The sequence below is a fragment of the Chiloscyllium punctatum genome, chromosome 49 (genome assembly GCF_047496795.1).
Source record: "Chiloscyllium punctatum isolate Juve2018m chromosome 49, sChiPun1.3, whole genome shotgun sequence".
Lineage (NCBI taxonomy): Eukaryota > Metazoa > Chordata > Chondrichthyes > Orectolobiformes > Hemiscylliidae > Chiloscyllium > Chiloscyllium punctatum.
Window position 1 is genome coordinate 26,491,522 of NC_092787.1, and position 12,627 is coordinate 26,504,148.

A 12,627-nucleotide genomic window follows, 5' to 3' on the forward strand; every position below is an offset into this window, starting at 1 on the left:
AAAAAGTCAGTAATGTATTGCAGTTACAGTGGCCAAGGTGGGGCATCCCATACCTCTTCCTCTTAAGTTAAAAACAAAACTGGAAGGTACGGAAAGCAAAGCTGTTGTTCTCTACCTAGATAAATGAGCTAAACCACTACCTGTAAAATAGTCAATGCCACAGCTCAGGTACAGATAAAATGCTAGATAAGGGTAGGAGTGGAACATCTCAACTGAAGGACAATATCTAGTGGAAAATTGTCTAGATTATACATAGAAGAGATGCCTTTTTATTGCTGAAAATCTCAAAATAAATCATTTATGTTTTCAGGCAAAGAAATGCAACTGAAGTGTTGAAGTGTTATTAGAATTTAAGTTAGAAATAGATAACATACTGTCCTTGAATTTGATGTTAACGCTTGCGTGACATGACAGTATTATGGAGACCTGGAGTGCACATGCAGCAGCACTAATGTGTAATTTCCTGCGATGATTTTCTTCAATAGTTAATTCAATGGACTAAATAATGAAGTCCTGATACAGCAAGCAAATAGGAAAACAAGTAGCACGTAGGTCTTTGATGCAACATGATTGGAGGTGAAGAGTAAGGAAGTCCTTCCACAAGTGTAAAGGACTTTGAACATTTTCAGCTTCCATATCAAAGAAAGGATGTACTAGCCTTGATGGCAGTAGAGTGAAGATTTACTAGGTTGGTTCCTGGACTGAAAAGCTTATCTTTGACGAGAAGCTAACTGTATTGGGCCTATATTCTCTGGAGTTTAGAAACTTTAGAGCTGATTTGGTTGAAATACACACAATTCTGAAGGGATTTCATGAGATCAAGACTGGGATTATTATCTCTGGCCAGGAAGAAACCCTGAGGCCAGGAACACTGTCTCAACATAACAAAACAATAATTGAGGATTGAGATGAGGAGAAATTTCTTAATTCAGAAGTTTGTGGATCTTTGAAATTATCTACCCCAAAGGATTACAGGTGCACTGTCACCTAATATATTTAACGATGTTTGATCAGAAAATCAGGGATGTGGGGAGAGGCAGAAAAGTGGATCTGAAGAAAAGGATCAACCAAAATTGTGATGAATGGTGGAGCAGTCTCATGGGACTGTGTAAGGTCTACTCCTTCTAACGTTCTTGTGATTAAGTGCCAAGTGGGAAACAGTGCGAGAAACAGCCCGGCAATAATGGAGTATCAAGCCTTTAAGACATTTCCAAGTGCTTCTAAACACATTCAAAAATCAGTCACTGTTATGCAGACAAATATAAAAGTTGGTCTCTATTAAACTGAGCATCTTGGAGATTTATTTTAGCTTGTGAGTTTCTGAATATTATGAATTTTAGCATTCTCATTTAGCTAATATTTCACTTCCCAGCCTTGCTGCTGGGTTTACATTTTTATGATCTAGTGAATCCTGGAGCTACTTTAATGGAATAAAACTCAGGTTCTGATTAAATCACCTCAGATCCTTCATCACCTGGTTTGGAGTTGTGTTAAGCTTTTTCAACACCCATACCCAGATGTAGGCTACTGTTCTCTGCTTTGCCTGCTTCACGTACGAGGTCACAGGAATTGTAAATCTTTCCTTATAGTTCCCAGGCTTGCTCATTAGAAACTTTTTTTTTATTGGGAAGATGTGCCATGTTATCTCCAGTGACCAGTTTTCTGGCAAGGTCAGATGCTTTTAAATAAGGCTTTTGTTTATAAAACTCTGTTGCTTTGGTGACAGGTTCATTCTTTAAAATAATCTGTTCACAGAAACCAGTGAATGTGAAGGCAGTGGAGATCAGAATTTGGAGCACAGTGCAGCTAACACAGAGGTGAGAATATTTCTCAATGAATGCGATTTCTTAATGAATGCGATGAGTATGATGTTTCAATGGAAGCCAAAGCTGCCTGTGAAGATGTGCATCTTTTACACTATTCTCTGATAGAAGTCATCTCAGCTGATCTGTTAAATGAAGATCGACTAAAATCTAGCTTGATTAACTCAACATGGAACTTGGTTAGCAGGTCTTGAATTTTAGTCAAAGCTTACTATAGTACCGCCTGCTTACATTCTTGAGGGTGTTTCTTCATTTTGAAGGCTGTTCTAGAATGTTATATGAAAAATATGCCCTTTTATGTTGAAAAATCCCAGTAAAGTGAACAGGAAACCACTTGATTAAAAAGCAAGCAAGAGTAATGACAGCTAACATGGATTCCAAAAGACTGTAAATAGAAAACAAGACTGAATGAGGGTGATAAGGAGCTTTTGAGTTCCTGAGAAATGATGATACTTGGGACACATCACCACAATTGAAGAAGTGTTGATGGAAATTGTTAAGAAATCTTCAGTCCAGGGCATAACGAAGGCTCAGCAGCATGGGAAATATTGCTCGGACCATTATTGAATGTGAGTTGCTTGCAGAGATATAATGTTGACAAGCAAGAGGTTGGAAGAACACAGCAAGCCAGGCAGCATCAGGAGGTGGAGAAATATTGCATTGTGTCAACTTGGAGTCAATTGGAAACCAGGTCTGAAAGGCAGGATGCCACAGACAGGTGCTAGGTGCTTCATTATTCTTGTGTGTGGGGTTATCATTGTTCAAGATGGTCAGCAGACAAACCAAGCATGGTTTTCTTAAACTGTTCCTTTCCCTTCTATTCCTTGTGATCACTATCCCACATTCAATCCTGACACCTACACACTGGTGACAACTCCTCCCTCAATTTCTTGATATGTTGAGTAAACAAATGAAAATTTATGCCTTCCAGATGCTGAGCACCATGAGTACACTGAAAGTGACAATTCAGCAGAGCAGTGAGAGTCGGGCAATCAGTACATCTGCACCAGACTCTGTGACCAAGGGTAGTGAGGACTCAACTGAGGAGATGGATTCTATACCTACCAAGTTCATCTGTTATATCTGCAATGCTAACTGTTACAATCAGAAGGTAAGAGATCATCAGTGACTTGTAACTGAGCGATATCACTGAAAAGAGTCAACATGGTAAATTTGCTTTTCTAACCTCCATTTACTCAATTAGCCAGTGAAATGTTTTATATTTGTGCTGTATGTGTATGAACAGTGGAGCAAATAAGTTTTTTTTTCTTCACAGTTTGCAAGTAGAGCTTTCTGACTTTTTTTTTTGAAAATGTGATCAATGTTTGTGATGGAAGTTGCATCATTTCAAATAGGCGTTCTTCAGAAAGAAAGTTTCCATTTTCTGAATAAATGGCCAGTAGAATGGAAAATGCGTGATCTCACACTTGTTCATCCACAGTGAGTGCTGGTATACCCCCACAACTAGTGCAAAGCTGTCTGTCTCTGGAGAGCAAAACTATCAATGTTGATTTGAAAAAAAGCACTCTTGTGCAAAGTGCAGATGCAATATCTAATCTGGATATGCTGATAACCATCGAGCAGAATAGTATATAAAACCGATTACAACACAGAAGGAACCATTTAAACATTAGTTCTGTTAGTTTTTGTAAAGTGCAATCCAGTTAATTATATAAGTTTTGCCAATTCCTGTGTCATTTTAAATTCCTTTCAAAAAATCCAACTTTTCCTTTTGTTTCTTGCATCATGTAAAGTTCTGCTGTTTTGTTATCAATACCCTAATGGAAGTAATTATTCTAAAGCCTTGCATTAGTGATATCGTACTAAACTTCATTTAATTCTCCAGATCTTCAGCAGTCTTCTGAATGTAAAAGCAGTTAAACTAGTAAAATTTAGGAGTTTTGGTACCATATTGTAAGATGCACTCCCTGGGAATTATTCAAAGAATGAACACTTGTGTCGTAACTGAAGTCGGGTTATCTCTGAAAAATGGCTAGGGCTGTGCAGCTGACTGCACTGACAGTTGTATGCACTGACAATAATGTCTACCTGACGTGAGCAAGGTCAAAATAAAGAGTTCACATGTTACTGTGAGCCAAACAGGGCAAGTAAGACATTGGCATTTTGAGAGGCGGTTTGAATGCAAATAGCAAGCACTGATCTGACAGTAGAATTTGAATATATCGCATTATTCCAAGAGGACATCTGTTCACAGTCAGCTAATGCAATATGACAAAATGTCAGCGCTATATCACATTCTGATAAAGTATCCGATTGTCTGGATGGGGTTTTGCAAGGAATAGAATCATGATATTTGTGCCATTAACGGGCATTGCATCTCCATGCAAAAGGAGACCAAACAGGTTGCTATAATTATAATGGTGGTTTGAAACCAATGCAATGAGCTACACAATCATTGAACCCTTTTAGCCAAAGTGATTGGACAAACCCGAGCATATGGAATGGCTTGGGGGCAAATACACACAGCTCAATGGTTGCATTGTTCTATGCATCATATTGCATAGGACATTAATAACTGTAAATTGCACAGAAAATGTATCATTTTGCAAGGAACCCATTCATTCTGAGGAGTATGCTGTCTGAAAAGTCAGAGTTTTTAACAGAACAGAAAGAAACCCATTGCCTAATCATGTCAGCTTTGTTCTAAGCGTTTACATTAAAATGCTGGCTGTTGAAGTAATTAGTATAAATCTGTTTTGAGAAAAGCCTTATTATAATTTTCATCGAGTCCAATATAGCCAGAGATTAAATTCTTAATGTTTGCATTTGAAGTTGTTAATGTCTAAGTTTCTCTTTCGTAATTCTATATTTTCAATTTATTTGAAGAATTTTCAAAAACACATGAATGGAACTCGTCATCATCAGCGACTCCTGGAGATTCAGCAAATGAGTAATGCTTGTCTGGCCACAATGATTCCCAAATCAGATGGAATTGGAAGAGGCAGGGAAAGGTACGTGAAAATATCAGACTTTGGAAATTCAGAGCAAATGCTTCTAAAGAATTCCACAAATTAGAAACAAAGAATTCACAGCACGAAAGCAGGCCTTTTGGCCCAAAAGGTAAAAACAATGACTGCAGATGCTGAAAACCAAATACTGGATTAGTGGTGCTGGAAGAGCACAGCAGTTCAGGCAGCATCCAACGAGCAGCGAAATCGACGTTTCGGGCAAAAGCCCTTCGGGGTCCAAGCAAATTTCATGCTCTTCCTCATAAACTTCTTCACAGCATTTGTCACTGAGCCAAATCAGTTAACCGTTCTCCTTTCTTCCTATTGTGTTTGTTTAGTTTTCCCTTGAGTATATCCAGATTATTCACCTCATTTACTTGCGGTGCTGATTTTCATTTTATGGGTAAGGAAGTTCCTTCTGAATTCCCTATTGGATTAATTACTAGTTTGTATTCGTAGCGCCTATGTTTACTCATCCTTGCAAGTAGAGATGTTTTCTCTACATGTATGCCATCAAATTTATTTTTATAAACTTGAAGGTCTCTGTGAGGTTCCCTCGCAACTTTCTCTCTTCTACAGAAAAGAGCACCACCTTGTTTAATCTTTGTTCATAAGTATTACCATATTATTCTTATCTGTCTTATGATAGTCATTTGTTTTGTACCTCTTTTGATGCCACTGTGTCCTGTAATTTGGAAACCAGAAGTACTGTAGTACTCAGTGTGGAGTAACCTTGTTTCTATATGTAATTTAACTTGTGTAGTTATTAAGACAAAAGACATCCTTTCTCATGCACTCTCTCATGGATCCTGGCAATTATGCATCCTTAAATGTGGTGCCATCTATTTTTAATCTTTTGCATGATCTCTTCAATGATTGCTCCATAAATTCTAATACCTGGAGCCTCCATGTAATTAAATCCCAGTGACCTCCCTCTACTTGCGTTTGTACATTTTTTCATATTCACTGGTTTTGTGCACCTTGGCGTTCTGGTAAAAACTGTTGTTGATGTTGGTGCTATTGCTCATTAGGATCAAGCCTAAATTACAATTTTTAAGATCTAATGACAGCAGCAACTCGAGATGAAGTAATTAAAGGGCCATGGATTTTCAAATTTCGACTTTGTTCCTACAAACTTTGTGCTATCCTAGTGAGCTGCTTTCAAAGATGCTAATGTTGCAGATTTATGATCTAATTTTTGTTCAAACAAGTTGCATGTGGCCTTAGTGTTGGGTGGTGCTTTTCTGCCTTAAAGGATATAGAAACAGTAGGCTATTTAGCTGTGAGAAGCATCACTAATCAACAATGATATGGGTTTAGAGAGGCTTTGATTCTAATCACCCCAGCTAGGATATGTAATGCCTTGGCTCACACTGAGAATGGCTAACTCCACACAAGTTAAGGATAGAACCTTCCTGGTTTGTATGAATCACCCATTAACTGACTTCATTCACCAAGGTATTGGGAAAGTGCCTAAAGTAGTTAGGATTAATTGATTTATCGAGCTTTATATCTTGTGTGCCATTGTTACATACCAGTATTGGTTTTGTACATCATGGCAAAGTAGTTAAGCACAGAGAGGTGGGAGGCATCCTAATTCTTTTCACTTTTATACCCAGGCACACCCTAATTACAAAATTGATAATATTAAACTGTTGTGTGGTTTAAAGTACAGTAGTCCCCAGCACCCATGAGATACGTTCCACAACCTACCACAGTTAGGGGCAAACCCATTCATTTCGATGGGAAATGTACCATCCTGGCAGCCTCCTGGTCCCTGGTTCCGGAAGGTTCCCTATAATGTTCGAACCGCGGATAATTGAAACTACGGAAAACGACTCCGCAGTTGCGGGAGGTCACCCTGTCCCTGGTGTTGTTTTGAATTGGAGAGTTATACTCTGGCTTATAAAGGTTCATTATCAGGGCAGATTGTACAACTTGAGTATAGAACAATGAGGGATGATCTGAATATGGTATTTTGAATGTCCAAAAGCAGTGGACAAGAGTTTTAAAATTAGGGGGTTGCCCGTTTAGGACAATACTGAAGGAACTTTTCTTTCTTGGAAGGTTGTGAGACTGGAACTTTCGGCTTCAGATATGGTAGATGTGGGATTGTTGAAAATTTCGAAGGTGGAAATAGATCTTTGTTTGGGAAGGGAATGAAGTGTTCTCATACATAGATGGGAATGTGGAATTTGGAACACAAGCTGATTAGTCATGATCTTATTGAATGGTGGATCAAGCTTGAAACGCCAAATGACCTGCTTCTCTTAATTTGTATGAATGGATTTTTTTTCAGGGAAAGAAAGAAACTACTACATGTAGTGGAGCAAATCCAGAATAGAGGGACAGAATCTTGATGTCAGAACTAAGCCATTTAGAAAGGAAATTTGAAAATGGTGTAGAAATGTGAAATTCTCTCACGCACACTTTAAGTATCTCTATATATGTATACACACACACACACCAGGTTGATGTTCTTGGGCAAAGGTATTGCTGGATATGGAACAAAGTCAGATAAACAAAGGTTGACACCTGATCAGTCATTATTTGAGTTTAAGTCAAAACTTAAGCAGAAACTACCTAATCTCCAGTTTCCTAAGTGTTATGAACCGGGTTATGCAGCTAAATTCTTATCTATATGATGGTGAAGTGAAGGCCAAAAACCTTTTCGATGAAATATGCGGGGAGGTGGTGAGACATGGTTAAATCCAAGGCCAGTTCTAAATAACCATTGATTGTCTTACAGTGACAAGAAACGGCCCAGATGGTGCAGCACCTGTCAGGCCCATTTCCGAGGGAATGTCATTGAGCATCGCAGGACACCGAGACACAAGGTAGACAGAAAACATTTCTCTAAAAATTGCTAGACTCATGTCTGAAAGAGAAATCTAACTTGCCATTTGATTAGAGATCAACCCCTTTCGAACCATTGAATTGTCTTTCAGGCGCTGTCTAGACTGCTTTGCATTTTTAGCATTTGCTGTTTTCCCTGTGTGCAATTGTACTTTTCTATGTCTATAAACAGTAAATTATTGTTAGCACGTGTAAAGGGAACCAACTTTTAAATGAATAGCATTTTTGCTGAAAAACATATGCACATTGAATAAATGTTTATACTTGTGATCTGCAGTTTATGTCGGGTTTGGTAATATTTCTTGGAGGTGCACATGATGTTTGACACTATGCCCTTCATGCTAAAAGTGAAACTTTTAGCCAAAATGCAGAATAGGCTGATTGAAAAACCGATGTAATCGGTGTCTGTAATGATCCATGTGGCTGAGTAGCTTGCATCTTTAGATTTTTGATTTTAAAAATCTCCTCATCTCCTTTTTGGGTGCTTTTATTGGCTTATTGTATTCCTCCTGTTACTTTCTGCTGTGTGTTTCAACTATGTCTTTCATTCCTTGAGTAGAGAGGTCCTTCAGTCTCTACAAGCAGTGGAGTAAGTGTTGAATGTTTTGGAAAATTTGCAATCTTAACAGTAGCAATACAGTATACAGGCAGAGGGATAAAACAGTACCTGAGCGCACAGCCTCCAACAGAAAATTTAAATATGTAAAAGTCAACATAGTGTCAAAGTCGCATTTGAATAGTGTCACTTGAGAATACAGACTACCATTTTAAGATACCTACACTTAAAACAGGCAGTCACTTATATTGGCCAAGAAAAACATAACTAATGATTTGCATCAACATGATTATCATTGTTGCTGGTTATCTTGAAGCGTTCCATTTATTTCAGAAACAGTTATGCTTGCTTAATTTGTATGAATGGATTTTTTTTAAGGGAAATAAAGAAACTACTACATGTAGTGGAACAAATCCAGAATAGGGGGACAGAATCTTGATGTCAGAACTAAGCCATTTAGAAAGGAAATTTGAAAATGGTGTTAAGTTGCACTGGATACAAGAAGAGGTCAAAGAACTTTATTAGCATTCAATTACTTACTGTATACTGAAGGATTTCTAATTCCTCCCTCACCTACACCCCAATTCCCCCATGTTGTGTGACATTACAGTCGGTACTAAGCTGTTACTGGAGTTTAAGTAAAGCCAGTTGCATTGTATTCAGCTTTTTAAATAATATATTCAGTGTAGATTCACAACGTTCTTGTTGATTCTTGACATAACCACTGCCCATTGTATATTGTGGGAGCATCAACTTCACATTAATGTGCCATATAGGAGTAGAGATGTAGTATGTGGCGCTATAATATGCTCCATTATTAATGCACTATATAAAATTCAGCGGGCACGTTCCTCCTGCATTTTATTGTATATTTGTGCTTTAATGCAGTGGGGTTTTGTAGGTTTTTCCAAAAGTTCAGGTGAGCTCCAAATGTTGTTGATGGCTTGGTCCCAGGCGTTCCTGTCACTGTGCCCACATGGAAGAAAAAAATGATTATTAAATGAGAATGTAATAACAGCTGCCATTGAGGCAGGTAATTGTAAGTTCTAGATATATGATGTGAATGGTAACCATAAATGCTGCTCATTGTTGAATACTCGCTCAATAGGGAATGGTAGAGTTCATATCTAGCACTTACGTAGCTGCATTGTGCATATGGTAAGTGAAAACTCCAAGACATAACCCTGAATTGAAAACTGTGTTCAAGTGGCATCTTATTCTGCAGTGAGAGCAGAGGGCCATGAGAGCATACCCAAAGTTGCTTATTGCTTGGATTTATCTGTCTGTTTTGGGGAACTTGACCACCTACTATTCATGTGCAATCCTTGATGAATTATATAAGGCAAGAAAAATAATAGCACCTTGCATTTATAGAATGCCTTGATTTGGTAAAGCATTGGAATGTGTCATCAGGAGTGTTATTAAACATGATGATTGCAGAGATGGACAGCTTCAGGGAAGGGGTTCCCGACCTTAAGTCTCTGCATTTGAAGGAATGGCTGCCAGTGGTAGAATAAATAAAATCCAGGAATCCATAAAAATACAGAATTTAGGAACTTTGAGATTCCAGAGGGTTTAGGGTCTGGGGATATTAGAACCAAGGAGTGGAGAGGCGATGGAGGGAATTGAAAATAAAAATGGGAATTTTAAAACTGCAACATTGCTTAAAAATGAACTACTTTGCATTAGTTTAAGTTACGGAAGGTGGAACTAAAATAGTTCTGTGTGTGCAAAGATGCTGTCTGTCCTGCAAAGTATTTTCAAAATGTTTTACTTTTAGTTCCAGCATCCACAGTATTTTATTTTTACCTATCTCTTCAACCTCATGGATAACCACTTATCTTGTTTCACCTTTACTTGGTTCCTAACTCCAAGAGCATTTTGCTACTGTGAAGGCAATTTATTAATGCAGTGGCTGAGATATCTCTCTTACTTTCCGAAAATGTTAGTCTATTGGATGTTGCAGAATAAGGCCCTGCTATATCTTCTGCCAGTCAAGCAGTTTGGAGGCATTGCTGGACCTTTTTCAGGAATCAAATCCTGGAAGCATAAATCCTATCCAGCAAGAGCTGTTGGTCAGTCATTGGTCAGGGGCTGTATGAAAGCTGTGGATGCTGTTTGGAGGAATTCAATATCCAGAGAACTAGTGTTTTAGGTGGGCGACAGTTACACGTTGAATGATGTGAGAAAACAAGAGGCATCCCACCTAATTAGGTTGCCTTACCATCTCTAGTACCATTGCCTCCGTACAGGAAGATTCCACCAGCATATGAGTTGTTGCCATCACCAATTGATATGACAATAATCACTACCAACTAAAACCCTAAGACATAACTGCACAAGTAGACCATTCAGCCTCTTGAATCTGGTTGACCTGTTAATTCTTAATTCCACTTTCCTGCCTCTGTGCTGCAGCTTTCTGCAGTCTTTCTCCATCTAACTCATAATCAGCTCATATTTACCCACGTTCTATTCTATCTGCCAAATCTTTGCCCAGTCCTGTCCATATCCCTCTGTAGACTCTTTGTGTCATCTTGGCCACTTGCTTTCCACTAATTTTTGTGTCATATGCAAACTTGGCTGCCCTACATTCACTTTCTTCATTAAAATCATTAGTATATATTGTAAATAACTGTGGCCACAGCATTGATCCCTGTGATGCTTCACTAATTATGGTTTGCCATCCTGAAAAAAAGCCTTTATTTCATTCTCTGCTTCTATTAGTTAGCCAGTCCCCTCTCCATGCTAACATACTACCCCCACAACATTGAATGTCATCATATTAAGTAGCCTAACGTGTGATGTGCGATACCTTATCAAATACATTTTGGAAGTCCAAATATATTATGTTTGCTAGTTTCCCCAAATATATTCTGCTTGTTATCTCCTCCAACATGATTTCACCCACATGATGCCATGCTGACTCTGTTTGATTATATTATGTATTTCTTAATGCTCTGCTATTACATTCTTTAATGTAGGCTCTAACTTTTAATATGTAAAACCGAACTAGTTTATAGTTTTTTTTTGTTGTCTCTTCCCCTTTTTGAACGAGGGTGCTACATTGGTAGTTTTCTAATCCTCTGGGACTTTAAGAATGCTTGGAAGATTACTGCTCTGTTCAAGTGAAACTCCTCCCAGAGGAACAGCTTCCTTCTACCCAGTACTGGTGCCAGTGCCCAAAGAATTGAAGCCCTTCTATACCAATCTTTGAGCTATTCATTTAATTCCTTAATATAAACAAGGTTTCCTGTGGCTCAGGCAGTAATCCCAAGTTTATTACCTTGGGAGTTCTCCTTTTCATCTTAAATCCATTTAAAAAAAATTGTCAGCAAAACCTCCTTTCTAGTCCTGTCAGTGTCATTGGTGCCAATCTGGAAAATGACAACTGCATCTCTGTCCTCCTGCTCCAGGTTCCTATACAACTCTGAGGAGATAATGTTAGCATCAAGTTAGCATACATTTTTGTGATTCATGCCCACAGCTGCAGAGAGCTGTATCTATCCTCCTAGTTCTATGTTTCCTACCACTACTATATTCCTATTTCCTCCCTCACCACTTGCATAACTTCCTGTATTACAGTAGGTTTGTTCATTCTCACTGAGTTTCCCACTCTTGTCCATCAAGCTTGCAGGGACCTTGTAACTGTCGGGCACTTGCAGGGGCCAAGGTTCCTCAAATGCTATGTCCATTTCTCGTATCTGCCGACACTGCAGCTACACATTCCTGTCTCTGATTACAGAACAAATTGAAAAGGCCTAATCTGAAGAGTGTGACCGCCACCTGGCATTAAGTGTCTAACTATTCTCTTCCTTGTTGTGGGGGCGTGCCTATGGCTAGAACACCAGCACCTCAACTTAGAGCCACAGTGTTTTGAGTTGCAAACACTTTGTGCAGATATATTCACCTTGATGTGCAGCAACTCCCAAATGCTGCTGCAACAACAAGATATCACCTGTTTTGTCAATACTATCGTAGGAAATAGCAAGCTGTCTTTAAGGATACATGCGTCAGTGTGTTTTTTTTTTGGAATGCCCTTTAGAAAATTAGATAAATATTTCATTTACTCAAATATAGCTCCCTTTTAAAGGAAGCGCTTGGATTTTATCTGGAAATTTGAGTGTACATCATTCACCAAAAGATGTACAGTCAAGTAATAACTTCCCACAGAGAATAGACCTGTGTTTCAAGAAGACAAAATTGTAGTATTATGTATGTGGAACTAATTGGATAGCTTTTCCAAAGAATCAGGACAAGGGTGATGGGCTAAATGACTACATTCTGAGCTGTATCTTTATATGTAGTCATAGAAAATCGTAGTAGTAGAGAAAAACATGAGAAGTATTTGATAACAGTTTCTGTAATTCGAAAGGCAGACCAAAAATAATGAGACTATTAATACAACATTAATTTAGGTGCTGAC

The 12,627-nt window shown here is 38.4% G+C and overlaps 1 protein-coding gene across 4 annotated transcripts in view; it reads left to right on the forward strand.

Moving 5' to 3' along the window:
- The window catches only part of LOC140469446 (uncharacterized), a 66,426-nt gene that overhangs the window by 33,177 nt on the left and 20,622 nt on the right, over positions 1-12,627 (forward strand). For all 4 annotated transcript variants that reach the window (XM_072565971.1, XM_072565968.1, XM_072565969.1 and 1 more), the window contains exons 7-10: positions 1,756-1,817; positions 2,755-2,934; positions 4,671-4,795; positions 7,542-7,629. In XM_072565971.1, coding sequence (XP_072422072.1) covers positions 1,756-1,817; positions 2,755-2,934; positions 4,671-4,795; positions 7,542-7,629 — 455 coding nt within the window. The remainder of the gene's footprint in view (positions 1-1,755; positions 1,818-2,754; positions 2,935-4,670; positions 4,796-7,541; positions 7,630-12,627) is intronic.